The 26,798-nt window shown below is 43.2% G+C and overlaps 1 protein-coding gene across 1 annotated transcript; it reads right to left on the minus strand.

The window, feature by feature from the left end:
- Positions 1–275: 275 nt before the first annotated feature.
- On the minus strand, positions 276–25,750 carry ST6GALNAC4 (ST6 N-acetylgalactosaminide alpha-2,6-sialyltransferase 4). The gene is made up of 6 exons (XM_073600467.1): positions 25,467–25,750; positions 21,434–21,468; positions 20,244–20,393; positions 17,043–17,452; positions 14,115–14,222; positions 276–8,914 (listed from the first exon to the last, which is right to left on the minus strand). Exons 2-6 carry the CDS (start codon positions 21,443–21,445, stop codon positions 8,728–8,730), a joined length of 867 nt encoding a protein of 288 aa, XP_073456568.1. The 5' UTR covers positions 21,446–21,468; positions 25,467–25,750; the 3' UTR covers positions 276–8,727.
- Between the last annotated feature and the right edge of the window lie 1,048 nt (positions 25,751–26,798).

Raw genomic sequence — 26,798 nt, forward strand, 5'->3', positions numbered from 1 at the left:
TGGGAGCCAGGGCCTTAAATAGGCTCTGTCTGATCCAAGATGGCTGCTAGAGTCACATGGGGCAGCAGCATCCAATCAGATAGCTCCCCCTAGTGATCCAGGAAACCAGAGAGGAACCACGTTCCTCTTGACTTCCTTTCCAACTGCAATGCCACTATGGACAAGCGCCACCTACAGTGGAGAAAGTAGACTGCCTTACAAATAGGCCTGTTGGAAAACATGTAACCCAAGATATCTGTGCAACTGAGTCTACATAGAACCAAATCAGGAGCATATTAGTAAAACATCAAGTCGTTTTATTGAAAAATAAAAGTAACACAAAAAATGTTTGCATTGTCCACAGGTAAAAAAAGGCACATTCATTTCTATCACATCTTTAATACTGCGATCTGAGCGACCAATAAGCACATACAAAAATAATATTTAAAAAAACTTCTTATCTAAACAGAAACCAATACAGATAAAGCAAAAAAAAAAAAAAATCAACGCATGTAAATACACGTAAAAAAAAAAGATAAACCAACAGTATACCCCCACATTGGTATTTCAGGTTTAGGTGGATGCAAGCTTGTTGATTAATCTACATTTTAAAGGTTTAATGGACTTAGGCAGCAAAGTCTTTTCACCTAAATTCCAAGCTCCCTGGCTTGGCTTCATAATGGCTTGGTGCAGAGTATTGAGCTGGGAAATCCAGAGAAGGGACATCACCACTGGAATTCCAGAGGTATACAAGCCATTGGGTGACCAAAACCACTGGCATCCATCCATAACTGAAATATTAGAACCTGGTGAGCTGACCCTTCATAACCGGAATTTCCAACCAACCACCAACATAAAAGGTGACAAAAAGTCACTCTAAATATGGGAAAATACCACTTAAAACACTATAGGATAATACAAATAATGAATGTGTGTACGGTGCATCTTACTGTAAGTGGGCTATTTGTAAAGAGTCAGCTAACTGGTGTACTGTTTTCCCAGGACACCCGTTACCCATTCGATGCTTTATAATTAGTGGTGCGCCGAAATGCAAATTTTGGTACCGAAACCAAAAATTCAGGATGCACCTGGCCAAAAACCGAAATGGACAGTTTTTAAAAAAAAATGTATATTTTTTATATATAATTGTATTGTATTCGACCTTTTAGTTAATATCATTAATTTAAATGAATATGACTTTATTTTCGCCCATTATCTGCAATGATAACCCTATTTTTGGCTGATAATTTTCGGCGGCCAATATATCGGTGCATCCCTATTTACAAATGATTTATTAGAGGTATCTACATAGTGCTGACAATTTACACGTTGTATATTCCCATACCTGCCCTCAAGGAGCTTACACTCTAAGGTCCTACCTCACATGCATACATACACATACTTGGGCCAATTTATCTACTATGTCCTTGGGGGGTGTGGGAAAGCAAAGTACCCAGGGGAAATCTATGCGGCACAGGGAGAACATACAAACTCCATGCAGATAGAGTTCTAGTTGGGTTTCAAAAAAAAGACCCCTGTGCTGCAAGACAGAACTTCTAACCATTAAGCCAGTGTGCTGTTAAAACAGCAGGTGAAGACTCACCCTGTTCCATCTGCCCATACCAAAGGAAACCAAGTTTGCCTTATTACATTGTCCTATTCTGGGCCTGTTCACTCGCCAGCGGAAGCTTGCTTCCTACTTGCCAGCCAAAAGAACAATTGCCAAAGCCTGGAAGAAACCGTCAGTTCCTTTCCAGGGTGTGAGAGAGCACATGACCGTGTTGATGCTTACCAAACGGCTGTCCAGCGTGCGCAACAACTCCTATGCTAAGTTCCTCAATATCTGGGAACCGTAGCTGTCATATGCCTCCCCAACTCTCCTCTTGACCCTGTTTCCACCTTAGGCACGGTTCACACCTAAATTAGCCTCCGATCGCACAGCAACGTTGTCCGTCCCTGTTCTCCATTTCAGGGACGAATCAGGGCAGAATCTTTGCCCGAATTCGGCCCTGAAACGGAGGCAAAGACACCCTGCCTTTCTGTGCAGTGTGTTCCACAGCTGCCCCGGAGACATGTGAACCGGCTCCATAGAGAGCCGGTCACATTCTCCTGCTATGAAACCCGCATCCAATTCGTATAGGTGTGAACCCAGCCTTAATCTTCTCTTGCTTTTCTCTACTTCTCCACCTGCTGGGTGCGTGACCCCTTTTCCATTTTCACCACCCTCCTACCCAACTACCTCTTGGTTTCTGCTTGGTCCTTCCCTTTTTGAACTTATATAGGATGTATACTATAGCACTATATGGATATCGCAGGGCCCAGGGAATGTCCGGTTATTGTTGGAACCCCTCCTAGGACCCCCCGGCCATTACAGCTTCTGGACCATGTGTATCTGTTGCTGTTTTATCCTCTCTCAAGAGGGTTTTTTCCTCCTATACAGTAAAACCTCGGATTGCGAGTAACGCGGTTTACGAGTGTTTCGCAATACAATACGAGCTATTTTTTAAAAAAAATCCTGACTCGATTTGCGAGTGGCATCTCGCAAGACGAGCAGGATTCAAGCCTCTGGGGTGTGCAGTACCGCATGTGGCCAGAGGTGTGGGGGCGCCTGAGACGCTCGAAGACACTCGGTTTCCAAGTGTTTCCGAGCGCCTCCGAGGGTTTCCAAGTGTCTTCGGTGCCCCCTCCACCAATGGCCACATGCGGTACTGCATACACTAGCAGTGACCCTGGAACAAAGTATCTGAGTTTCCATTGATTCCTATGGGGAAACTCGCTTTGATATACTACGAGTGCTTTGGATTACAAACATGCTTCTGGAACGAATTATGCTCGTGACCCAAGGTACTACTGTGTATGTATGTGTATGTATGTATATATATCTGTAGATATATATAGATCTATATCTATATATATATCTATATAGATATAGATATATCTTCTTTTCTTTGCCAAATTGTCAAAGCTAGCCCCTGCGTGGCTGGAACTTTTGCATGTTATCTTCTTGTAATAACCAAATAAATACTAAGAAACAGAAAACAGCAGGTGAACAGGCTCCCATGTTGCGCGTACAAGGCAATGGAGTACAAATTCTGGACCACTGCTACTTTACATATAGCCCCTATTTATGTAGTGAGGAAGAGATTTGGGTAGGCAATAAGCGCCTACAAAAAGGCTTCTTGCAGCCACATCAAAGATCCTATGGCTTTAAAGGGTATTTTACCTTCCAATGATAACCAGTCTTATAGAAATGTACCAGTACAGCTTAGTGATGCTGCACCTTGGAGAAATGGTAATAAATAACTTTGAATAATACTGTATAATGACACTACTGAAAACCACAGAAAAAAAGACAAAACCATAGGAGCAATGATAGTCATAGATATGGCATAATAATTATGTTCATGGGCACCTAGAGATCCCACCGGCTGAGAAATCTCAGGAGAAACAGCAATCAGACAGGTTTCACACTGAGCCGCCCCGGGCGTCAGCGGTAAAGCTGTACCGTCGTTTTAGCAGCGCTATTTGGCCGCTAGCGGGGCAGTTTTAACCCCCCCGTTAGCAGCCGAAAAGGGGTTAAATCATAACATGTTACACCTATATTCAGGGCGCAACCTGTTATGAATGCAAGGCCCCCCCCCTCCGCTGTGACAGCAGACTGGGGATCTGCTCCCCGTGTCTACTGCCACAATTCAAAACATTCTTCTGTGAATGGAAAACTACAGGTTCGGCAACCTTTGCGCAGTTGGCTTGGGGTTTTTAATGAACTACCACGGTGCCGTGAGCGATGTAGTAGGTCTATGAGTCTTGCTGTCAGAATGTATCGGCTTCCTCGTACGATGTATGAGTAAGCCGATACACTGCCGGATCTGCAGGAGACCTGCATGATCTGCTGATCGCTGGTGCAAGGCTTTACAGGCTCCCGAAACAAAAAATAATAAATGCACATTTTATTTACCTGCAAAAAAATGTGAATTTATTTTTTGTCTAAAAGGTTAACTTATCCTTTAAGTGCTTCTTCGGTGAAGTTTAAGGATGTATTGCTTCATACTGCCTGCAGCTACAGATGTCCCATATTACTTGTTTTAGAGCAAATTTACTGCTTGTTAACCTCCCTGGCGGTTTTCCCGAGTGTGGCTCGGGGTTAAAATTCAGTACCATTAGCGGTAACCCCGAGCCACACTCGGGATCGCATTGCAGGATCCTGGGGCGACGTTACTTACCTTGTCCCCGGGATCCTGCGATGTCCGCCGCAGTGTCCGAGGGCTCCGTCCTCCTCCGAAGCCTCTCCGTGCCAGGCTCCGTTCCCTGCAAGCGGCGCGACGCACGGGGGCGGAGCCTGGCGGCAAATTCAAAAAAATGTCAAAATCATAACACATACAGTACTGTAATCTTACAGATTACAGTACTGTATGAAATGATTTCACATCCCTTTTGTCCCCAGTGCTCTGGCCCATGCCCTGCATGCAGTTTTACATGATATACACTGTTCTTTCTGTCTGGAAACTGGAGATTGTCCATAGCAACCAAAAAGTGTCCCTTTACGTCAAAAGTGGCTTTAGACCAGCTAGAAAACAGCGATAGTAAATTAGAACACTTGCAGAATTGAGCGATAGTGAATTGTGGGGAAATTTATTTTATTACTATTTTTTTTTATTTTTTTTAATTATTTATTTTTATTTATTATATTATAATTTATGTTTTTGTGTTTCAAACTTTATCATACCCGGGATATCTACTAGACTCTGGTTTGGACAGATTTAAGTGTGTTATTGTTAAGATTTACAGACCTACAATATAAAACGCCAAATTTCCATGCAAAATAATTGTACCGCTTTCAGCACCTAAAATCCGAAATAATCATACCGCCAGGGAGGTTAAGAATAGATAAAGTGAACTAATGACCAAGCTATGGACTTTCAAAGACACTGCCATGTGTGCTGACAGAGAATGGGGGATTTTCCCCATCCTCTGGGCCATTTGGGTCTATGTTTAATATATTTTAGGTAGAGGAAAGGAATTTCTATGCAAGATTTCATTTTACCTAAAATGTACTAAAATAAAAAAGTCAATTAAAAATGTGTTTTTTCAGAATTCAATAAAATGTAATACATAAAACTCAAGATTCCCTTTAAGGTACTCAGAAAACTTGAGAGGTGTGACGTTCATAAACAATCAGGGTGTCCATCAAACGAATATGCTGCATAAAGTTAATGTTTAGCTTGGCTGAGAGTTCATATTTCTGCCTACAGAAAGGAGAAAATTGGACTCTCCTGACTCTAGGTGAAATGGTTAAGGTCAGACAAGATTTTAAACCTGTCCCATTGAAGGTCCTCCCTGAAAATGGTCAGCCTTGGGTTTATCTGCTAGATCCACAAACATGAAATATTGATTGACCTGTTTCACTTCTACAGAAAAATAGTTTCCATTTCTCAGAAAAAATAAAGTGCCACAAACTTTGCTGGGGTTGTTTGCACACCTTCATGGCTCCTGGAATTAGTCCTGCCCCATTGTTGGGTAATAAGAATTGTAAGGAGTAAATCATGGAGTCAAGAAGAAAAATAATGACCTTTCCCTATGAACAGGCTTTTTTAAAAGGACTCTGGTGCCAAAAAAAAGTCTAAAAAAAACAAAAAAACTGCTTGAAAGAGAAAATGAATAATGATGAGTTGCTTTAAAGGAGAACTCCACCCAGGGAATCTAATAATACCAGCTGTTATGTGACCAAAGTCAAAGAGAATGACCAGAATTGTGCATTTACATCCCTGCCCTCAAGGAGACTATAATCTAAGGTCCTACTTCACATGCATACATAAACATAATAAGGCCAATTTAGGCAGGAACCAATTAATCTACCAGCATTTTGTTGAGATGTTCCTCCAAGCTGAGCCGCCAAGATCATTCTGTTCTTAGTGGCCATATGAGGACAATGACCCATGCCAGTGGTGAGGGGGAAGGCCTGGCAGGGAAAACTTGGCACAGAATTTCATCACAATAAACCAGAGACGTAAACTCCTTCATACTTTTTCCCGAGGTTCTAAAACCTTGGTTGGGGGGGGGGGGTGCTCCTTCAAGACCAAGTGTTACATTGTGTTGTATTGAATAAATAATACATGACAAATGTATAGTACCTGAATGGATTTGCTTCTGTACATAATAAATGGAAGTAATATTAAAAAAAATACGATTGCACAGTCATCCACGCAAACTCACATCAATTCAGAAGGCCAGTAGACTTAAAAACGTCACTGTACGAAATAGAAACGAATTCCATAAACTGATAAGTATGTCATAATTTTAAAAGCTTATCTGAATGGAATTTAAAAGAGGACCTGTAAGAACAGCAAAAGCTGGGACCAATAAGAGGCTGAGTAACCTTTTCAACAGAATTTCTATATAAAAAAAAACAACGTGGCCCATGCCAGACAATTCTGTCACCAGCAAAATAATCACTAAAATTCATCCTACATTATCCAATGCAATCACCTCTTGCTAGTGATCATGATAATGAAAATTCACTTCCAGAGATTCAGCTGTTAGTGAATGGTCACCAGTAACAGAATTGGAAGTCTGCCATGATCCTTATTGAAGCCCAACTCCAGCCAAAACCTCTCTAGTTCACACGGGCCTTGGGTCTAAAAAAGCCTTATGCCGCGTACACATGAGTGGACTTTACAGCATACTTTGTCCGGCGGACTTTCCGACGGACTTTCTGAATGAACGGACTTGACTACACACGATCAACCAAAGTCCAACGGATTCAACGTGATGACGTACGACCAGACTAAAACCAGGAAGTTCATAGCCAGTAGCCAATAGCTGCCCTAGTGTCGTTTTTTGTCCGTTGGACTAGCATACAGATGAGCTGACTTTTCGACCGGACTCGAGTCCGTCGGAAAGATTTGAAACATGTTTCAGTTCTAGGTCCATCGAAATTTTGGGGAAAAAAAGTCAGCTGGAGCCCACACACGATCGAATTGTCCGCCGGACCAAGTATGCCGTAAAGTCCGCTTGTGTGTACGCGGCATTAGGAACATTAAGAACACAATATTGGCACTTCCATTGATTCAAATGAAGGTGTTTTGCAAACTGCAACGCCTGCTAAATGTTGCAAGCAAGATCAAAATTAGTGCAAAGCAACACAAGTATAATACTACGATTCGTTATTCACGTAAAAACAGCCATTTGCATTGCAAGGTGTTGGAATTTAAAAGCTTTATTTAGGGCTGACCATAGATGATTGTTTTTTTTTTTTTTTTTGTTCAGCCAGCAGGCTGAATCCACATATTCGAGGGGGGTGGAGGCATCTTCCCCGCTGAGAAATTGTACTCTGACAGCATGGAATCTCCACTGTCACAATATCAGGCGCTGCAGCCACTGATCAAGAAAAATTTCCAACAAGATTGTTTGGCAGAAATTGATTGTTAGATCGACTCCTGCCGAGCGACCATATATGGATCTAAATTCATCTGGTTCCTGCTGAAAACCCTTGCTTTTATTTAAATAAAAATAGCACCATGTTATATATGTCTTTTGGAGTCTGCACGGAAAGCCGCTTTCCATGGGGGCACCCATGTGGGCTCGCTCCCGAGTCCTGCTGCTGCATCCATTGACACAGACAGTGGGATTCGGCCCCTGTCCCCTGCTCCCGTGTCACAGCTTTTGATTGACAGCAGCGGGATCCAATGGCTCCCTCTGCTATCAATCTGTCCAATGAAGAGAGCGACAGCAGCTGGAGCTGCTGCGCTTGTGCACATTGCTGGATTGGATCAGGTTCGGGTAAGGAAGAGGGGGGGGCTAGGGGGGGGCTGCAGCACAGAAGGTTTTTCACCTTAATGCATAGAAGGTGAATGGCTGGAGCTATACATATGTAGTTTCACATGAAACACTAATCTGCACTCAGACAGATGAGCGCCTCTGGATGCAGAAGTTTGTATCCAGGGGCGATCGTATGTTACTAACCACAAGTATTTTCTCTATGCAATTACATGCACAGAGCCGCAACTGCTGTCAGCCTGTCATTCATTTGTACGGGCTTCGCGGCCATAGCTGTAACTCCTGCTGCAGGAATCCGCTGTATGCCCCTAATCACCCATGTGAATGGAGTCTAACCTTCCCCTGATCTATTTAAAACTTAAAAATGTTTTTGCCGGAGCTGAGCTGTAAGGATTGCAATGCAAAGTCCAATACTGATTAGTTGACAGATGATTTCTGATTGGCTCCTATTTCTGATTGGCGCATCTATTGTGTGCTTTGCAGTGTAACTTTTTATAAGTCCATTGTTCTTTGCTTGGCCTTTCTGAATAAGCTGGCATGTGGACTTCCAGCTAAAAAAGAAGCTGAATACTTTGCTAGGAGCTTGAGCTCTGATACAGTACTAAATCAGGTTAGCCAACCAAGCTGAGATGCTGCACCCACATCACTTAATAATACTGTTAAATAAAATGATTGCCCCTTTGGCCAAACCTGTGATCATGTTTATGTGCTTCCACTTACTTGACCCATTCCTCAACCAAAAATTGTCCAACAACAAACCTGACAAGCGGCTCCAGAACGCCATAAATGAAAGTGGACATGATATAGAATGGCTCTTTCCTTGAGGTGTCAGGATTGTCAGATTTTCCTGTCTTTTCTGTCTCATCAGAGACTGGCCAACTGCGCAAACCACCAGAAAAATGTCAACATTGTATGTACATGTGGTAAAATGGCTGCACGTGAGCTGTACATCATGGGGGGGGGTCCTCCCTGTCAAGTTGCCCATGACGGGTGCAAAAAATGGATGTGCTTCTTGAGGGCCCATCGGGAGAAGACGGCTTTTTCTGTGATGAAGCGGTGCGCTCCTCTTGTGGCCCTTTCATGCATCAGATACGTGGTACATTCATCCAGCCTGCCCTTCTCATAGTAGTGGTAAGGCACCGGTGGGTGTGAGCGATCCCTGCAAGAACACCAGAATCATTTCCTTTCTTAAAGGCGTTGTAAACCCTCACTTATTTAATATAAAAATAACAAACATGCCTATACTTAGAAACAATATATAAGCTGCGGTAAAAAATGAAAAATTAACCACGTGATAAATACCATAAAGGATAAATAGCTATGATAGCTATAATCTAAGCCTGATTAAGCTCAAACAGTGTAAATAAATAAATAGTGAGAAAAATATTAACACAGATATTCCAGTGCAAAGTCCAGAAACATATATATTCCAGTGAAGATAATCGATACTTCCGATGAATCTCAAACACCTTAAAGGAATGATCTTGTGAATTGACACCACCAAAAATGGCTGAAGGGCTTGCTTACCAGATCAAAGGGACCTCTCATTAGAAAAGGTCACAAACACCTGTGGCTCCATAACCAGCCAGGGCCTTTAAATCCAGTCCGTCTCCTAAACAGGGGACACCAATCCTCCTCATACGGTGGTCGTAAGGATGCCCCAAAATAAAGAAGACTCCAATAGTGTAAAATCCTCAAGCTTAAGGACTGAGCCTGTTTTTCAGACTCGGCGTTAACAAGTTAAAAACAAGTTTTTTTGCTAGAAAATTACTTAGAACCCCCAAACATTATACATTTTTTTTTCTAACACCCTAGAGAATAAAATGGCGGTCATTGCAATACTTTTAGTCACACAGTATTTGCGCAGCGGTCTTACAAGCGCACTTTTTTTGGAAAAAAAATCACTTTTTTTTAAATTAAAAAATAAGACAACAGTAAAGTTAGGTGAAAAAAGAGGGGATAGGTATGGCGCTGCTCTTATTAAGAGTTGACCTACAACCTCTAAATACTTGAGGGGTGTGTGTCACGGGTGCATTTAATGCAAAAGTGTGCATCACTTTTTGCGTCATCAGTCTGTCCAATGAGGAGAGAGACAGTGGCTGGAGCTGCTCAGGCACTCATGCACATCGCTGCAATGGATGGGCTCAAGTAAGAAAAAAGGGGGGGGGGGGGGTACTAGCATAGTTGCCAACTGTCCCGGATTTCCCGGGACATTCCCGGGACTTACACTCCATTCACGAATTTTTTGTGTCCCGGGAAATGTCCCGAAAAATCCGGTTTTTGATTTTTGTCGCCGCCGCTAGAGGTCTGCGGCCGGCGGAGACATTGTCTCCGCCGGCACAGTGCTCTGGATGGTGGTCTGAGGAGGCCTGTAATGCTGCACAGTGCTCTGGACAGTGGTCTGAGGAGGCCTGTAATGCTGCACAGTGCTCTGGACGGTGGTCTGAGGAGGCCTGTAATGCTGCACAGTGCTCTGGACGGTTTGAGGAGGCCTATAAAGCTGCACGGTGGTCTGGGGAGGCCTGTAATGCTGCATAGTGCTCTGGACGGTGGTCTGAGGAGGCCTGTAATGCTGCACAGTGCTCTGGACAGTGGTCTGAGGAGGCCTGTAATGCACAGTGCTGGATGGTGGTCTAAGGTCTGGGGGAAGGCTTTTAATGCACAGTGCCCTGGATGCCACTGCCAGTGGTCCGAGGAGGCCTGTAATGCACAGTTGGACACACAGTGCACAGTTTGGAAGTTTGGACAGATGGTGGTCTGAGGGGAGGCTTCAGGCCTCCTGTGCTGTAATTGTAATACACAACTATACACACTCACAGTCTGCTCTGGGCGCCTGGCGGGCGCGGTCATCTCGTGAGTCAGGACTCGGGAGGCCTCATGCACAGTGCTGTTCCCTTACTCTCAGGCCTCTGGCAGTTGTCTTGTCACGGTGTGCTTGCTTGCTGGGAGCAGATTGCGGAAGCAAGCGGAACACCGTAAAAAAAACGGAAGTTAGTTCATGAGGGTAAACGTCTCCGACTCACATTTTTGTTCCGTTTTCGTTCGTTAATGAAAATGGGTTTGATTTTTGTTATAGTTTTTGTCAGTGGACGAAAATGTGCTGTACTTTTCGTTTTGTTTTCGTCACTGTAAAAAATGCCGCTGACGAAATCTTTGACGAAAACGATTTAGTTGACAAAATTAACACTGGATTTATGGGAGCCTGTGTCTCTCAGCCAATACAGCCTGCCGATAGAGTCAGGGGACTGGGGCATTAACAGACAGGCGGAACTCCGATGAAAGCAGACGTTCAGAAGGGTAAACATCCCGCCCTCCCAGTTTGGATCAGTTTTCGTTCTTCGATGAAAATTGGAATTGATTTTTGTCATAGTTTTAATCAATTGACTTAATTCGAATGTTATTTTCGTTTAGTTTTCTTCACTGAAAACATGCAGCTGGCAAAAACTATGTCTACAAAATGAATACTGCTAAGCTAGGTTTTCTAATCAATAGTTGCGGTCAGATCAACGTTTTTGAGCGCAGTGATGTGAAAATTCAAAGGAGCAGGATGGTTAGTTTTTCAAACGAATGAATTTCAGTGTATGCTATTTTCATTTAGTGTATGCGGTTTTCATTCAGTCCATTTATTCCAAAATTAAATGTTAAAAGCAAACAAAGTCTTTTGAACAACAAACAAATGTTCTGAGAATTTCAGGTTGCATTGTTCACATAGCATGCTTTCTACAGATGCGTCTCAGGAATGCTTTGTTGCCAAGTCCCCAGCCTGCACAGTATGGTTGCCACCTTATCCTTTTATATCCAAACACACACTTTGTTGGTAATTAAGGTGTTAATTAGAATCCCTCTGTGACTCATATTGATCTATTTACTAACCACACCTGTGGCAACCCTATTACAAAGGATTCCTTTAGTGCATTGTTATAATTAGCCCACAACTTCCAGAAGCTATTGTTTTAGTTCCCGGAAAAGATGGCATAAGCAAACAAAAGGAAATGTTAAGGCTTGGGGTTTTGATCACAACTCTGAGGACAGGAAAAAGCAAAGCAAATGGTAGAAGGTTACATCTGCCAAATAGCTTCATTCAGGGAATGCATTCTAATAGTGCTCTTATTCTTTAAAGCCGGCCACAGATGGATCGAAATTCAGCCAGATCAGCAGGCACCAGCTGCGATTCCATCCATGTATGGGCAGGCTGATTGTACCCAAGTCGATCCATCATTGTGTTCTTCCAGCTGACTGACTATGTTGATGGGGAAATCGAGCAATTTTCTTTCCTTCCACCCCTTCATCTATGGGCTGCCTAAGCTTAAGCTGGTGATAGATAGAAATTTAGCCAGTTCAGCAGGGATTTAGATTAATCTGTATGTGGGCTGGTTGTACAGAAGTCGATTCCTCAATCTCGAATGTGTGGATGGGGGAATTCATTTTCTTTCATTCTACCCACTGGCCAATCATTAAGCTGGCCATACGTGGATCAACATTCGTCCGGTTCAGCAGTTAATTGAAAAAAACTGATCCATGTATGGTCAGCTTAAACCACACTGATGTGGCTTCATGGTTGGCAGGGTCAGACACCCCCTTTTGCACCTTGCTAAGCTTACCAGTGGAATAAACCAGTGAAATGCTAAAGCTAGACACTACACGCTAGACGCTAGAAAACACAATTGTGCTTAGGTCAGAAAATCCACCCTGTTACCTACCATCTGTGTCAGGGGTCTCAAAACTTTTTAAACAAAGGGCCAGTTTACTGTCCTTCAGACTTTTGTGGGGCCTAACTGTGGCCATTGAGAGTAGAAAAGGTCCCAACATGAGTGGAAAAAAACAATGCCCCATCTTTGGTGTTAGTGGGAAGAATTGTGTGATGTCATTAGGCCCAATTATTGGTGTCATTGGGAGGAATTGTGCCCCATCATTGGTGTCATTGAGACGAATTGTGCCCCATTGTTGGCGTCAGGAGGAATTGTGCCCCTTCATTGGGGTCAATAGAGGGGGGGATTATGTCCCATTGTTGGTATCAGTGGATAAAAAGTGCCCCATGGGCCGGATAAAAGGTAGCAAAGGGCCGCATCTGGCCCCCAAGCCGCAGTTTGGAGACCGCTGATCTATTTAACCTCCCTGGCGGTAATCCTGAGAGTGGCTCGGGGTTAAATTTCAGTACCAAGAGCGGTAACCCTGAGCCACTGTCGGGTCTGCATCGCAGTATCCTGGTACAGGTTACTTACCTTGTCCCCAGGATCCTGCAATGTCTCCCCGCTGTGTTTTCCGCCGGATCCTTCACCCAATGTACTGTGTTCCGGGCTCCGTTCCCTGCGAGCGTCATGGTGGGAATTTCAAAAAACATAACACATACAGTACACTTACAGATTACATTACTGTATCAAATCCTTTCACCTCCCTTTTGTCCCTAATGCTTTGTCCAGTTCCCTGCATGCAGTTTTATATTATATATACTGTTCTTTCTGTCTGGAAACTTTATAATGTCCATGGCACCCAAAAAGTGTCCCTCTACATCAAAAACAGTTTTAGACCAGCTAGAAAACAATGATAGCGAATTAGAATCACTTGCAGAATTGAGCGATAGTGATTTGTGGGGAAATTTGTCATCAGACATTGAAAGTGACAAGAGCGACGATTCTGCGACTGAGCAACTTTCAGTGTTTTTGATTTGAGTACATTATTGAATAAAATGTATTATTATTATATTATTATTTTTTATGATTATTTATTATATTATAATTTATAATTTCGTGTTTCAAACTTTATCATACCCGGGATGTCTACTAGACACTTGTTTGGACAGATTTAAGTGAGTTATTCCTAAGAATTACAGGCCTACAATATGAAACGCCAAATTTCCATGCGAAACATTGTACTGCTCTGAGATGCAAAAATCTGACATAATGATACTGCCAGGAAGGTTAATGCATTAGAGTCAGATTCCAGAGACCTTCTCACATGGGCATGACCCCCTGAAGCCTGTGTTGTGTAACTTCCTAACGCTATTTTCTGTATGACCATCGCCTTTAAAATTTCTAGGCGGTTCTGAAGCTTATTGGCAGCAGAATCCTTGTATTACTGACACATTTATACATAAGGCTCTCAGTTTGCGAGACTGCAAGGAGCCTGCAGTGGATGTGTTTAGTAATTGCCCTCTGTGTCACAAGCAGGGGTTCCCAGATCACCAACAAAAAGGGACAGGGGTGTATGGGTGCCCTATAGCAATGCCTGGATGGGAAAATGATAACCTGGTCAAGTAATTTATGTTCCTTGTATGCGTTTAAAGACCTCATTTCAATGGGTGCATGCCTTCAACAAACGTGTAGCATGCTTCAGTCTGTCATTTTCCACCCCATCCATACCTGCAGTAGTTCTCGCTGACCATCCCATAGACAGAGACCTCCTCACATAGCTCCATGGCCAGAATCATTGTGAACCAGCCAGTGCTCAGAAAGGTACCGGACATCGCCCTGCAGAAATGTGAAGAAAGGTATAGTTTACATTCACTGAGCTGGACATCAAAAGGATTGGCATAATTTAAGTACAACTAAAGCCTAATACACACTATCAGCTTTTTTTTTTTTTTGTTCAACCCACTGGATTGAATGGAAAAAACCTGGTAGCTCCAGTCGGCGCCGCTGTGCTAACAAACCAACACTACTACAGCGATCTCCCCGACTGAGCTGTTGTGTTCTGACGAGGGGACAGCCCCCCCAGCCAGAACACTCCGGTTAGCACGCTTCGCCATTGGCTAAGAGCGCTGATCGGGAGTTGGTTGGCTGCCGGTTTTCCTGCATGCTTGTCCGAAAGAAGCCGGCCGAACGGCCAGCTTCCGTCAGACCAGCTGCCATACACACGGCTGAATGTCGCCCAGTATTCGGTCCGTAAGTACGGGGCTTTAAAGTGGAACTTTATTCCGAAAAATTAAGTCTTGCTAGATGTAAAACATTAAAAATAAGTGTCTATACTATTTAAAATCCAGCAATACACTGTCTCACCCTGCTCTGCACATGCTCCGTTGCTCTTCATTTTTAGGCATTTTTTAAGCACTCACAAATTTGTAGAGGCCAATCTGCTGCCAGCCTTATAGAGGAAGTAAACCCTAAAGGGTATTACTTCCTCTTTTGTTCCCTGCAAAGTAAAAGCATAATGGGCTGGTATGCATCGCATACTAGCCCATTATGTGGCACTTACCTGCAAACGAAGCCCGCGCTGTCCCCGCTGGAGGCCGCATCTATCTTCACCCCTCTACCTTCCGGGGCCGCAGATTCTGGCTCTGTGACTGGCCGGAGCATGCGCGCAGGAGCCGCCAGTTATGTCTTTCGCTCGGGGAAAAATTTCACGGAGGGCTGTTTCTTCACAGCGCATGCGCCGATGACATCATTGACATACAACACAGTAAATATCTCCTAAACAGCGCATATTTAGGAAATATTTACAGTACCTATAGGTAAGCCTCATTCTAGGCTTACCTATAGGTACAAGTTCCCCATGGAGGTTTACAACCACTTAAACCCTCCTATCCTTTATAGCCAAGGAAGCTGCTTCTGTTTGATCTGAAACTGCCATGGTGCTGCACATGTGATCAGTTATGGCTCCAGCAATTTGATGTTTTGACAGTTTGGTTGAGGACACAAGCAAATGTGACAGTTAGCAATCCCAGCATCTCAGGAATGTAACTTTTTTTTGAAACCGTTAAATCTATAGGTTTCGTTTTGCTTTATGATTTACTGCTGTTCAGGGGCTCTGGGCTTCAGCAAAATGGCAGCTTCCAGCAAGAAGAAACAGGAGCAATGCTGGAGGCAATTTACGACACACACTCATTTTGGCAACATTATTATCAATGTGGAATTAATGTTTCTTGCTAAAGAACATTATTATCTATCAAGTTAATATGGGTAAAGTTCCGCTTTAAGTTGCTGGAAAGTTTTAAACAAAACCCGTCATGAGAAAATGACATCCGCTGCCATTTCTTACCTCTTCAACTAGCTGTGAACAACTGTTCCTATTTAAATAGCTAGCTTGGCAGGCATAGATTGTGCTGGACTGCATCCCATATGAAGTAAGCTGCTCCCCCTGCCTTCCGGTGAATCCTAGTTGATATGAGCACGTGCAGCTGCTTCATGGAGAAAGGAGAATACAGAAGAGGTACTCTGCTTTAAAGTGGATGTAAATCCTCACATATACCCAGTGAAGTGAACAGCCTCAGATGATACACAGAGATGAAACAAATCTCCCTACATAAGTTTTTCATTTATATCTGCTGTCTTCAGCTTTATATATTCTTTAGAATGTTCAGATCCTGTTAGGAGATTTTCCCTTCCTGTTCAGCACTGAGTGTGAAGTCTGGGCATACAGCCAAGACAGCTGATTGGAGGAAAAGCACACACCCCCTTTCCTCATAGGTAGAGACTCTCAGAGCTGTTTTGTGAATAGTTTAGCTGTCTGCTAATCTATTTATAGCAACCTCCCCAACACAGAATTCAGCCTGGTTTTACCTTAGTCCATGGAGGACTTGTCAGAAATTATGCTGATAACAGAACAGAGCAGGAGAAAGCCACAGGACTTAGTGCTTTGAAAGAGAGATAAGAAAACACTATAGATATGTGCCCAGCTCAAATTTCATGAATTGGGTTTACATCCACTTTAAAGCGGAGTTCCACCCAAATTTTGAACAATATCTGTATGTATTCTCTTCCTTGCCTAGATGCTGACATGCCGTTTAAAAAAATTTAAATCGCCGTACCTTTTATTTTTCTATTCTTCTTTGCACTTCCTGGTTCTCCTCCCATGGGAGTAGGCGTGTTTCTAGCCTCTCCCAGACTCCTGGGAGCTAGTCTCAGGCTTCCCAGGATGCCACTGAGCATGTGCGGGAACGAGCGGTGAATTCTGGGAGCACAGCATTCACCGCATCCAGGAAATAAATGCTTGTGGGCTTCAAATGCCCACAATGAAGATGGAAACCGCCTGCAGTGAATAATATAAGTTATTCTCTCCGACGAAATCTGACACAGGCGGACATATTACACACAATATGTGAGTATGTAATGCTGAGAAGAAAAGTTTGTGAATGAACTAAAAAAAAAAAATCGATAGATAGGTGGACCCCCGCTTTAAAATACAGAAAACAGCTTTCGGAAGTGATTAGCTACATTATGGCACATGTAAGAGCTTTCAGGGCTGCCTGGTTAAATAGAATTAAAAAAACAAAAGAAACTATTTCAATTAATGTATGAATATGCACTGGATGAAATGGATTCATGGGGATGAAGGGGAACGTTTACACTTGCCTGTTCTTGCCGGTCTCGTTCTGAAATATTTGGTCACAGTGTCTCATCATATTCTGGGTAAGTATGTAGATATTTACTCCGGGATATCTGCCTTTTGCCTGCAATAAGGCACGATAGGTAATCCCTTGGTCAATGTCCATCTGCCTAGGAGGACCCCAGATGACGTACACGGTCTCATGAGCTTGCTGGAAAAAGTAGGTCTGGTTGCGAAGGAGGAGTGGAACGCTGGTGTGGGACACAACTCTTAGCGTGCTTCGGCTGCCCACGTCTGATTCGTACCCAACAGTGGGAGCCGTGTTCATTCGCAGGACACATTCAGCCTGGTCTATCTGCGGCCCCAGGCCAGATCCGAGCATCTGGCCAGAACTGGACACCACCGCGCATGTCTTACATGGGTTCCTGGCCAGTGCCTGTGGGGAATAAAACACATGCTTCAATAACAATATCATTAAATGCAGCCAGTGTAAGTAGCTGATGTTGACTTGGTATCAGCCTATTGTAATCCTCTGTTAGGTCAAACACGTACTGGGAGGGGGGGGGGGGGGGGGGCAGTGGTGAGAGCCAATCAGGTGTGCTGCAATCCACATGTGCTGGCCCTGAACATGCTGACAGGAGGAGAGAACAGTGGGCTTGTTCTCTTTTTTTTCACACGCTAGGGGTAGGTTGGTGTCTTATCTGTATTGCTTAACCACACTGGAGAAAAGTGAGTCACTGACTTGACTGTGCTGTTTAACAGGGCTTTTTAAATCTCAAGAGAAGGGTAGTTCAATCTACATATCATTTAGCAGATGAAACTGACCCTAAATACTTATTCCATCTATGTATTTAGTTGTTTACTTGGGACTCAGCCTTAAAGCAGAACTTCAATTAAAAACAGAAGTTCCGCTGTTTCTATTCCTCCTCCCTCCAAAAGTAATGGAAACTTTTTTTTGACAAGTACCTGCTCCCACTTCTGCTTGGATCGCTAGGCAATTCAAGTGGAAGTTCGTCTCCCCCCACAGGTCCCCAGAAGGCTGAAGAACCATTCACCAGAAGGACCATTATAGGCATAGCTCCTAACTGTCCCTGATTTCGAGGGACTGTCCCTGATTTCGAGGGACTGTCCCTGATTTGGAGCAATGTCCCTCAGTCCCTCACTCCTCATCATTTGTCCCTCATTTTGGTCTGATCTATATAGTTGTATATAAAATGCACTTTTTATCTATGAAAAAGTGTTTTCCAGCGCTAAACCTTTCATCTGATTTCTAAATTGCTGCATTTGTAAATTCCAAAAGCCAGTATAAAGGAATAGTAGTGGTAAAAAAAAAAGCACTTGTGGGTTTAACCAATCTTGTTTTTTTGTACAATTCTCCTTTACTGGGGAATGGCAAGGGGTGTGTCCTATGCCTGCATACTTTTGCTGATAGGTGTCCCTCATTCCCATCTCAAAAAGTTGGGAGGTATGTTCACAGGGCACAGCCACAAGGAGTCACAGCTGGCTTCCCAAAGTCAACATGGTGACGCCAGGGACCCAAAGACTGATGAAGAACCAGCTCGGGTGAGGACGACATTGGATCCCTGAACACTTACCATATATACTCGAGTATAAGCCTAGTTTTTCAGCACATTTTTTTTTTGCTGAAAGTGCCCCCCTCAGCTTATACTTAAGTCACTGTGCCATCTCCCTACCTGATCAGCTGTGGAATGCTCAGACGGCAGCCGACCAGTGTTCAAAAGCCGCGCTGCCTCCTCGTCCTTGTCCGTGATAGGGGAACACTCAGTTTCCCAGCAGTGAGTCAGTGTTCAGTGTTCCACCTATCACGGATGTCCTCATCCCACGGATGAGAACGAGAGGATGTCCGTGATAGGCGGAACACTGAACACTGACTGCTGGGAAACTGAGTGTTCCGCCTATCACGGAGGACGAGAAGGAGGCATGGCTTTCGAACACTGGATGGCCGCCGTCTGCATGACACGGCTGATCAGGTAGGGAGATCTGCAATGCATACACTGAGGCTGCAATGCATACACTGAGGCATACACTGAGGCTGCAATGCATACACTGAGGCATACACTGAGGCTGCAATGCATACACTGAGGCATACACTGAGGCTGCAATGCATACACTGAGGCATACACTGAGGCTGCAATGCATACACTGAGGCATACACTGAGGCTGCAATGCATACACAGGAGACATACACTGAGGCTGCAATGCATACACAGGAGACATACACTGAGGCTGCAATGCATACACAGGAGGCATACACTGAGGCTGCAATGCATACACAGGAGACATACACTGAGGCTGCAATGCATACACTGAGACATACACTGAGGCTGCAATGCATACACTGAGACATACACTGAGGCTGCAATGCATACACAGGAGACATACACTGAGGCTGCAATGCATACACAGGAGGCATACACTGAGGCTGCAATGGACACAGAGGCATACACTGAGGCTGCAATGCATACACTGAGGCATACACTGAGGCTGCAATGCATACACAGGAGGCATACACTGAGGCTGCAATGGACACAGAGGCATACACTGAGGCTGCAATGCATACACAGGAGGCATACACTAAGACACAGAGGCATACACTGAGGCTGCAATGGACACAGTTAGGCATGCAATGGACACAGTGAGGCTCACCCTCGGCTTTTACTCGAGTCAATAAATTTTCCCATTTTTTTGTGGTAAAACTAGGTCCTCGGCTTATACTCGGATCGATTTATACTCGAGTATATATGGTAAGTATCTTTTTTTTTAAAGTCAGTAGCTACGGTATTTGTACTTATTACAAATATTATACTTGTATTACTTAATATTGTACTTATTACTTATTATTAGCTGCTGACTTTTATTTTTATTTATTTTTTAAATGATAGCTCCTTTTTAAATCACGTTTGAGGTTCTTAGCACAGATGGATATAATCCCTGGTTATGCAGCGGGTCTCCACTCTCCATGCTGGTTTTTTAATACATCTCATATTATGAAAGATGCAAAAGAAGGAAGCAGCCCTGTTCTAGGAGCAGTAACTTTAAGGTGAACAGGAACCAAATGGGCCCGTCAATGAATTCTGAATGATCTCAGAAGTGTCTCAGACTGATGGCATTGACACAGGCCCAAAATGCTCTGACAGGCCCTAAGGCTGTAAAGACAAGGTTTTCATAGGTAAAATGAGAACAACTATATATAATTTGTTCCTCACCTCCCCATCTGGGAGTCGGCTGTATCCCCAGAGCTGCAGTGTATGAGGTAGATAAGATGGCCGGCTCTCTTCGTGTTCCTTGACGTTAGCTCTCATCCAGCACAGCCAAAGGATGGCACAGAGCAGCAGACTTGCAGCACAGACCCGAGCCTATAGGAAGGATGACATCACAGAGTAAGAAGTAAACTTTATTTGAGAACAAGGGCATACAAACACGAGTGTCTCCTGCTGCAATTTCCTGCGTTAGCAGTCTCCTGAACCTACTCTGTGCTATCACTACATTGAATGAAGTTTACCATTAAAGCAAACCCTTCAATAAGTGTTGAGAGTACTGAGGCATTCAACTTAAATTTCTCAGTGTTAATGGGTTAAAGTGAAGATTTGCTATGTTATAGGGAACATCTAGAGCAGGGATATGCAATTAGCGGACCTCCAGCTGTTGCAGAACTACAAGTCCTATGAGGCATAGCAAGATTCTTGACAGCCACCCAGAGGCAGAGGCATGATGGGACTTGTAGTTTTGCAACAGCTGGAGGTCCGCTAATTGCATATCCCAGATCTAGAATGTTAATTGTGCCTAAGGCTGGCCATGGACGGAGCAGTTTTCTTTCCTACAACCATAGGTTGCAAGAAGGAAGATTGCTCGAATCCCTCCTGCAGAGCCATTGTGTTCTCCTGGCAAGGGGGGCGGCGGAAGCTGTTCCCGCATGGAGAATACAGTGAATATTGCTAGCGGATATAAATCCGGCAGGCTGGTTCCCACCCAAGCTGACTGACCAATCAACTTGGCTACGTTCAGCCTGCCCATACATGGTTTGAATTGGAACTGTCTATGGCCGGTTTAATCAGTATCTTGAAAATGTCCCCTTCTATGGGCTGTGTTGTCTGGTAGGTGTGTGTCTATCTCATGAGTAGGTGGGCAGAAATGCAAACACATTTGAAAGTAAAACAGCTCTCATATATGTATTTCTTCTGTGTATTTAGTTATTTGCCTATAGTCTGGCTTTAATCAATACGGCAAAAAAAAGTGGTCAAGCAACAGCCAATCAGCAGCTGTGTCTCTTAAATTACTCCCAGGCTGGGTTCACACTATTGTGAACTGGCTGCTGGGTTCAGATTGAACGCTCTGGCTTTTTTTTTTTTTTTTACTATGGTGGCCACATAAACATTTCATATATTAAAACACTTACTAAGATCTTCATGTTTCATGTTAAATTCCAAGGGCCTGGAAAAGTAGAAATAAATACTGGTCAGTTTACATTACTCCACATGCATTTATAATTAGCATTTGGGTAATTTCCATGCATTGTAAAAAAAAAATAAAGCAAAATAAAAACAAAAAACAAACTCCAAGAAAAAAACCCCCAAAAAACTCAACGATGATGCCCTTAGCATTTTTGTGCCATCTCCCCTCTGTTTCTGTTTTCTATTTTAGTGCATTGATATTTTGGCCAGCATGTGTTTTAGGAATCGAGTTCACATGGAGGTCTTATAGGGTTGCCACCTTTTCTTCAAGCCAAACCGAACACTTTTGGTGCCCCAAGGTGAGTAGTAATGCGGTGTGCATAGCGTGCCGTAGCGAACTGTGGTTGTGGCCAAATTGCTCTTGCTGACATCATCGTCCTGCCCCCCCCCCAATGATGCTGGAAGGCAACAGATTTGTGTGTGACTATCTTGGTTACTTGGGGAGCCACAGCCCGGTCTGATTAATGTGTCCGGGTTTCAGTCTGCCTGAAACCCAGACACATGAATCAAAACCCGGGCTGTCCGGGTGAATCCTGGACAGGTGGCAACCCTAAGGTCTTATGACTGGTGGGTCACAGAATTAATACTTTTTGCAAACAGCCTTAAATTAAATTGACCTCCTCTTTGGATGATGCATCCTTCCCTGAACCCCCTGAGCACTATTTATTCAAACTGCTCCTGCACTGTAGGGCAATGGTTGTGGGTGGTCCTGGAAGGGAACTTGAAGCTGGCAAAAAATTATTTCTATATCTTTTTGAAAATGAAACTTTGACAAACCCAATCTAATCTTAATGTCTTCAGTAACACCGAAAAAAGTTTACACAAGTGCACTTTAACGTGTTTTTGTATGTGGGGAGTCCCTCTTTCACATTACTTCATTGTGTACATTGTGCTGTACATTCCCTACTCCACATAACCTCATCCTGTACACTTCAGTGTACACACCCTATTCCACATAACCTCATTCTGTATTCTGATCTGTACAGTCCATATCAGCATACACAATGAGGTGGTATGAAATTTGAACTGTACAGAGCTGAGTACAGAATGGGGCAGTGTGGAATAGGGAGTGTACACCACAGTGAATAAACTGAGATGGTACAAGTATACGGATTACACAGAGCAGTGTACACAATGAGGTGGTATGGGACATGGACTGTACAGAGTACACTGCTCTGTGCAATCCCTACTCTCGTATCGTCTCAGTTTGTTCACTGTGGTGTGCACTCCCTATTCCACACCGCCTCATTCTGTACTCAGCTCTGTATAGTCCATATTCCATACCACTTCATTGTATATGCTGCACTGTGCAGTCCCAATTTTTGGACCGCCTTAGTCTGTACAGTCCCTACTCCACACCACTTTATTCTGTATGCTTTCCTGTATAGTTCCTATTCCACAGTGTTTCATTCTGTATGCTTTGCTGTATATTTCCTCTTCCACACCAACTTCATTGTGTACACTGCACTTTGTAAAATCCCTGTTCCGCACTCTATTCCACACTGCCACGTTCTGTACAGTGCTTTGTACAGTCCATATTCTGTACCGGCTCATTCTATACACTATGCTGTATATGCCCCATTCCACACCCCCTCATTCTTTACACTATGTTGTATATTCCCCATTCCACAACGCCTCTTTCTGTACACTATGCTGTATATTCCCCATTACATACCACCTCGTTCTGTATGCTGTGTTGTACATTCCCTAATCTATCTCACTCTGTAGACTGTAGTCTATATGCCACGCCGCCTAATTTCAGTTGCTTTGAAATGTTTGCACAATGGTGAGGCCTGCATGTAGGCAGAGATTTGTGAAATGAAAAAAAAAAAAAATATCCTAACAGGTTCCTCCATCTACACAATTGAGGTGGATTGAGTGGGGACTCTCTGCTGTCAGAAAACACTGATTAGTGGCTGCAGCCGCGGATCAAGAAATACTTTCCAACAGTCCCATTTGACAGAAGTCGATCTGTCGAGCGTTTACTGTCACATATAGATCAAAATTAGTCCGGTTCCTGCTGAATCGGCCAAATTTGAATCCATCTTTTGGCCAGCCTTAAGCTAAAAAAGAAATAAATAAAATGTAATAGTTTAAAGAACAAATAAAAAATCTATGTTCAGCACTATACATCAGTGGAAATTCTGGGGGTCAAAACTCCTGAAATTCAGGGTGGAGGATCATGGCACCCTATGCAAATAAATTTGAAAACCTTTCTGAAAGTCACAGTGGCATGAGCTATAGCAGGCAATGCTGTTTCTATGCCCGACTCCCAGATCAGACTATCCCTGGCAATACCCCTATCAGGCATTGCTGTTTCCATGCCCAGCTCCCAGATCAGGGCACCCCTGGCATTACCTATACCAGGCATTGCTGTTTCCATGCTCGGCTCCCAATAAAGGTTACACCTAGTATCGTATAGAAGACACTGCCCTCCCATTGCCTGGATCCCGGATCAGGGCACTCCTGGCATGATCAGTAATAGACATTGCCCTCCTGTGCCCAGCTGCAGGTACCTCTGGTATGATGTATACCAGACATTGCCTCCAGCGCTTGGTTCTGGTATCAGGGCATGTCCCCAGCATGCTGATCTACCATCATTCAGATCAGGACACCTCCCTGGCACAAACCTCCCCAGACTGTGCTGATGGGGCTGGGTGGAATCCTAATCCTGAAACAGGAAACACCTTTCCTGCCCCCCTCTGCACATTATACACAGTATGTGCACAGCTGCCTAATAACCATCAGCACTGCCGGGGGTTTTCCAATTATGCTATCGCTGCATCTGGATAGTCTGCATGTCATACCAGAACCTCTTTTATTTTGGACCAAACGGTTTCTCTGCTGGGGATAAAAAATAAAATCGCTACACAGATTGTGAATGCTTGGCACTGGTGTGGGGCTGTGATCTCAGGAATAAAAGGAGGATGCAGTGAAAGAAGTTAAAGCAGCCTAGGGCTATAGGTTAGCTTGTACTGACCATAGATATTGCAACTTTTTGAGAATCCCCATCCTCCCATGCACGCAAGGATTTCTCATTATATAATAAAAATAGAGATCCTTCTATGATTAAGGCCCATTTTGGGGTGAAACGCGTAAGTATTGGGGTCTCTCATATAACCTTTTAATTGTGACCAATAAAGCAATTCTGTGATCCCAAGGATGTGTCTCGCTCTACGATATTCAGGGATCCTTCTGTGCCACCCCACCCAAAAAAAAAAACAGCCAACATGCAATACGATATATCACAAATAAAACATGGTGCAATCAGCGCAGCACTGAAAAAAATAGTACACTAAAAAAAAAAGAAGTATACTCCATCCACAATTGAACATGAAGTAAAGTGCATCAAAATAAACAAAGACTTTATAGAAATATAGAATAGCCACCATGATGTTTGTATGTGAATCTGAAAACAAACTACGTTCCGATAATCAGAAATTCCACCTATAACTGAAGCCAATTCCAACCTCTATAGTGCATAAAAAAAGCAGTATTGTTAATCATCTGTGATATAATGTGCACAAACATCCAGTATCACTCCCAAATAACATCAAAGTGCTAAATGCAAAAAAAGTATTTAGGATATAATACAATTTACTCTAACTCCGCAATGCATCCTATAAATGAATGTATTCGGTTCATGAAAAAAGTGCAGTGGGCTCCACTCTTCCAGTGGGTCAAACTACCATCACGAAATGTTAATATTCGTATGTTGCCGTTGTATACCACCTTTCCACGTAGAGTGACAATTCTTAAAACTGGTGCCTGAAGAAAGACTGACTCTCACCTTTGTAGAAGGACCTTAAGAAACATATATTCGTGGGGTCCCCTTCCAGGGGATGCGACAAGTGCCTGGATGAAAACCGTTTAATTTCTTTGCTTCAGCATAGTGCTCAAAGGAAAAAAGGACAAAAACGGCAGCATAGTGTGATGCAGTAGTGGAGATTTCATAAAACAAAGTAAAAAAACACTTACAAGTCTAGTGCACAAAGGAAGACAGCATGAGATATTCAACACCACCACAGCCCTAGTGAGACTTGGTCCAGCTGACTACTCCCACCTCCTCCCAGCTATTGACATCACTTCCAGTCTAAGCCATCTCTGTGTTACGTTACAAACAATGCCATCAAAGGCATAGAGATCACTTAACAGATACTGCTATTTAACCAGTGTTCTAGTGTACCATTACCCTGACAACTGTTCCTTAAACTAAAATAATGTGCATGGACCTCAGCCCTCATTTTAATGGTATGCATGGACCTCTGCCCTCATTTAAAATGGTGTTCATGGACTTCTGCCCTCATTTCAAATGGTGGGTATGGACTTCTGCCCTCATTTTCGATGGTGTGCATAGACTTCTGCCCTTACTTCAGACATCGATCCATAGCTACTAAAGTAAATTTAACCCTTAATAGATACGTCAAATAAAATTTAATAATAAGTGCTACTAGCACAAAAAATGTGTTTGTGTGTGTATATATATATATATATATATATATATATATATATATATATATATATATATATAATATAAAAATATTTTTTTTTTATATGAAGCTGTCCATATAATAACATGGTATATAATAAAAAAGGCATATAATAAAATACAGCAAAGAAACAAATCATATCTTTTAAAGGCAGCATACATTTAATAATCACTAATAAAATGATTAATAATAAATTCCACAATTGAAATCCAGATGATGAAATGTTTTAGCTAAAAATATCCTTCTACACATCAGAATATCATCTATATATCTCTTAAACAGTGTAAGCTCAGCTAAAAAAGCATCCTGCTCCCATCTGGTCATGAAAAAATTTGCAGTACTTGGGACAAACTTAGCGCCCATCTGACTTCTGTATTCTGGTGGTAAAATACACCCACATACAAAAAAAGTATGACCTCCCTATATGATTAGTGAAGTCATCCAGGATACACAGCCCATTTGTATATATCAGCTGTCATCCACAAGACCTCTTATTCAGCGGGAGTGAAGTAACGGGACCAGACGTGTATTGGCAGGCAGCGTTTTTTTTCTTTCAGTTGGCATCATGATTGATGTGGATCTACATCGCTGTACCACATGACTGATAATGGTTGTAAAGTACATAGTGGGGATTTTTTTTTAATATTAAGGCTACTTTGCTCATACAGCGTAAAGGCACTGCATATTTTTGGGGTGCCAGAAGTCCTAGAGCTGCGCACAGCCAGCCATAGACACGAATGGGTAAAGGTAGCTGTACGCAGCTATTTGCGTAAAGTAGCGCAAATGGACACATGTATTGCACTGAACACACCTATCGGTC

Source organism: Aquarana catesbeiana, linkage group LG09 (assembly GCF_042186555.1).
Source record: "Aquarana catesbeiana isolate 2022-GZ linkage group LG09, ASM4218655v1, whole genome shotgun sequence".
Taxonomy (NCBI): Eukaryota; Metazoa; Chordata; class Amphibia; order Anura; family Ranidae; genus Aquarana; species Aquarana catesbeiana.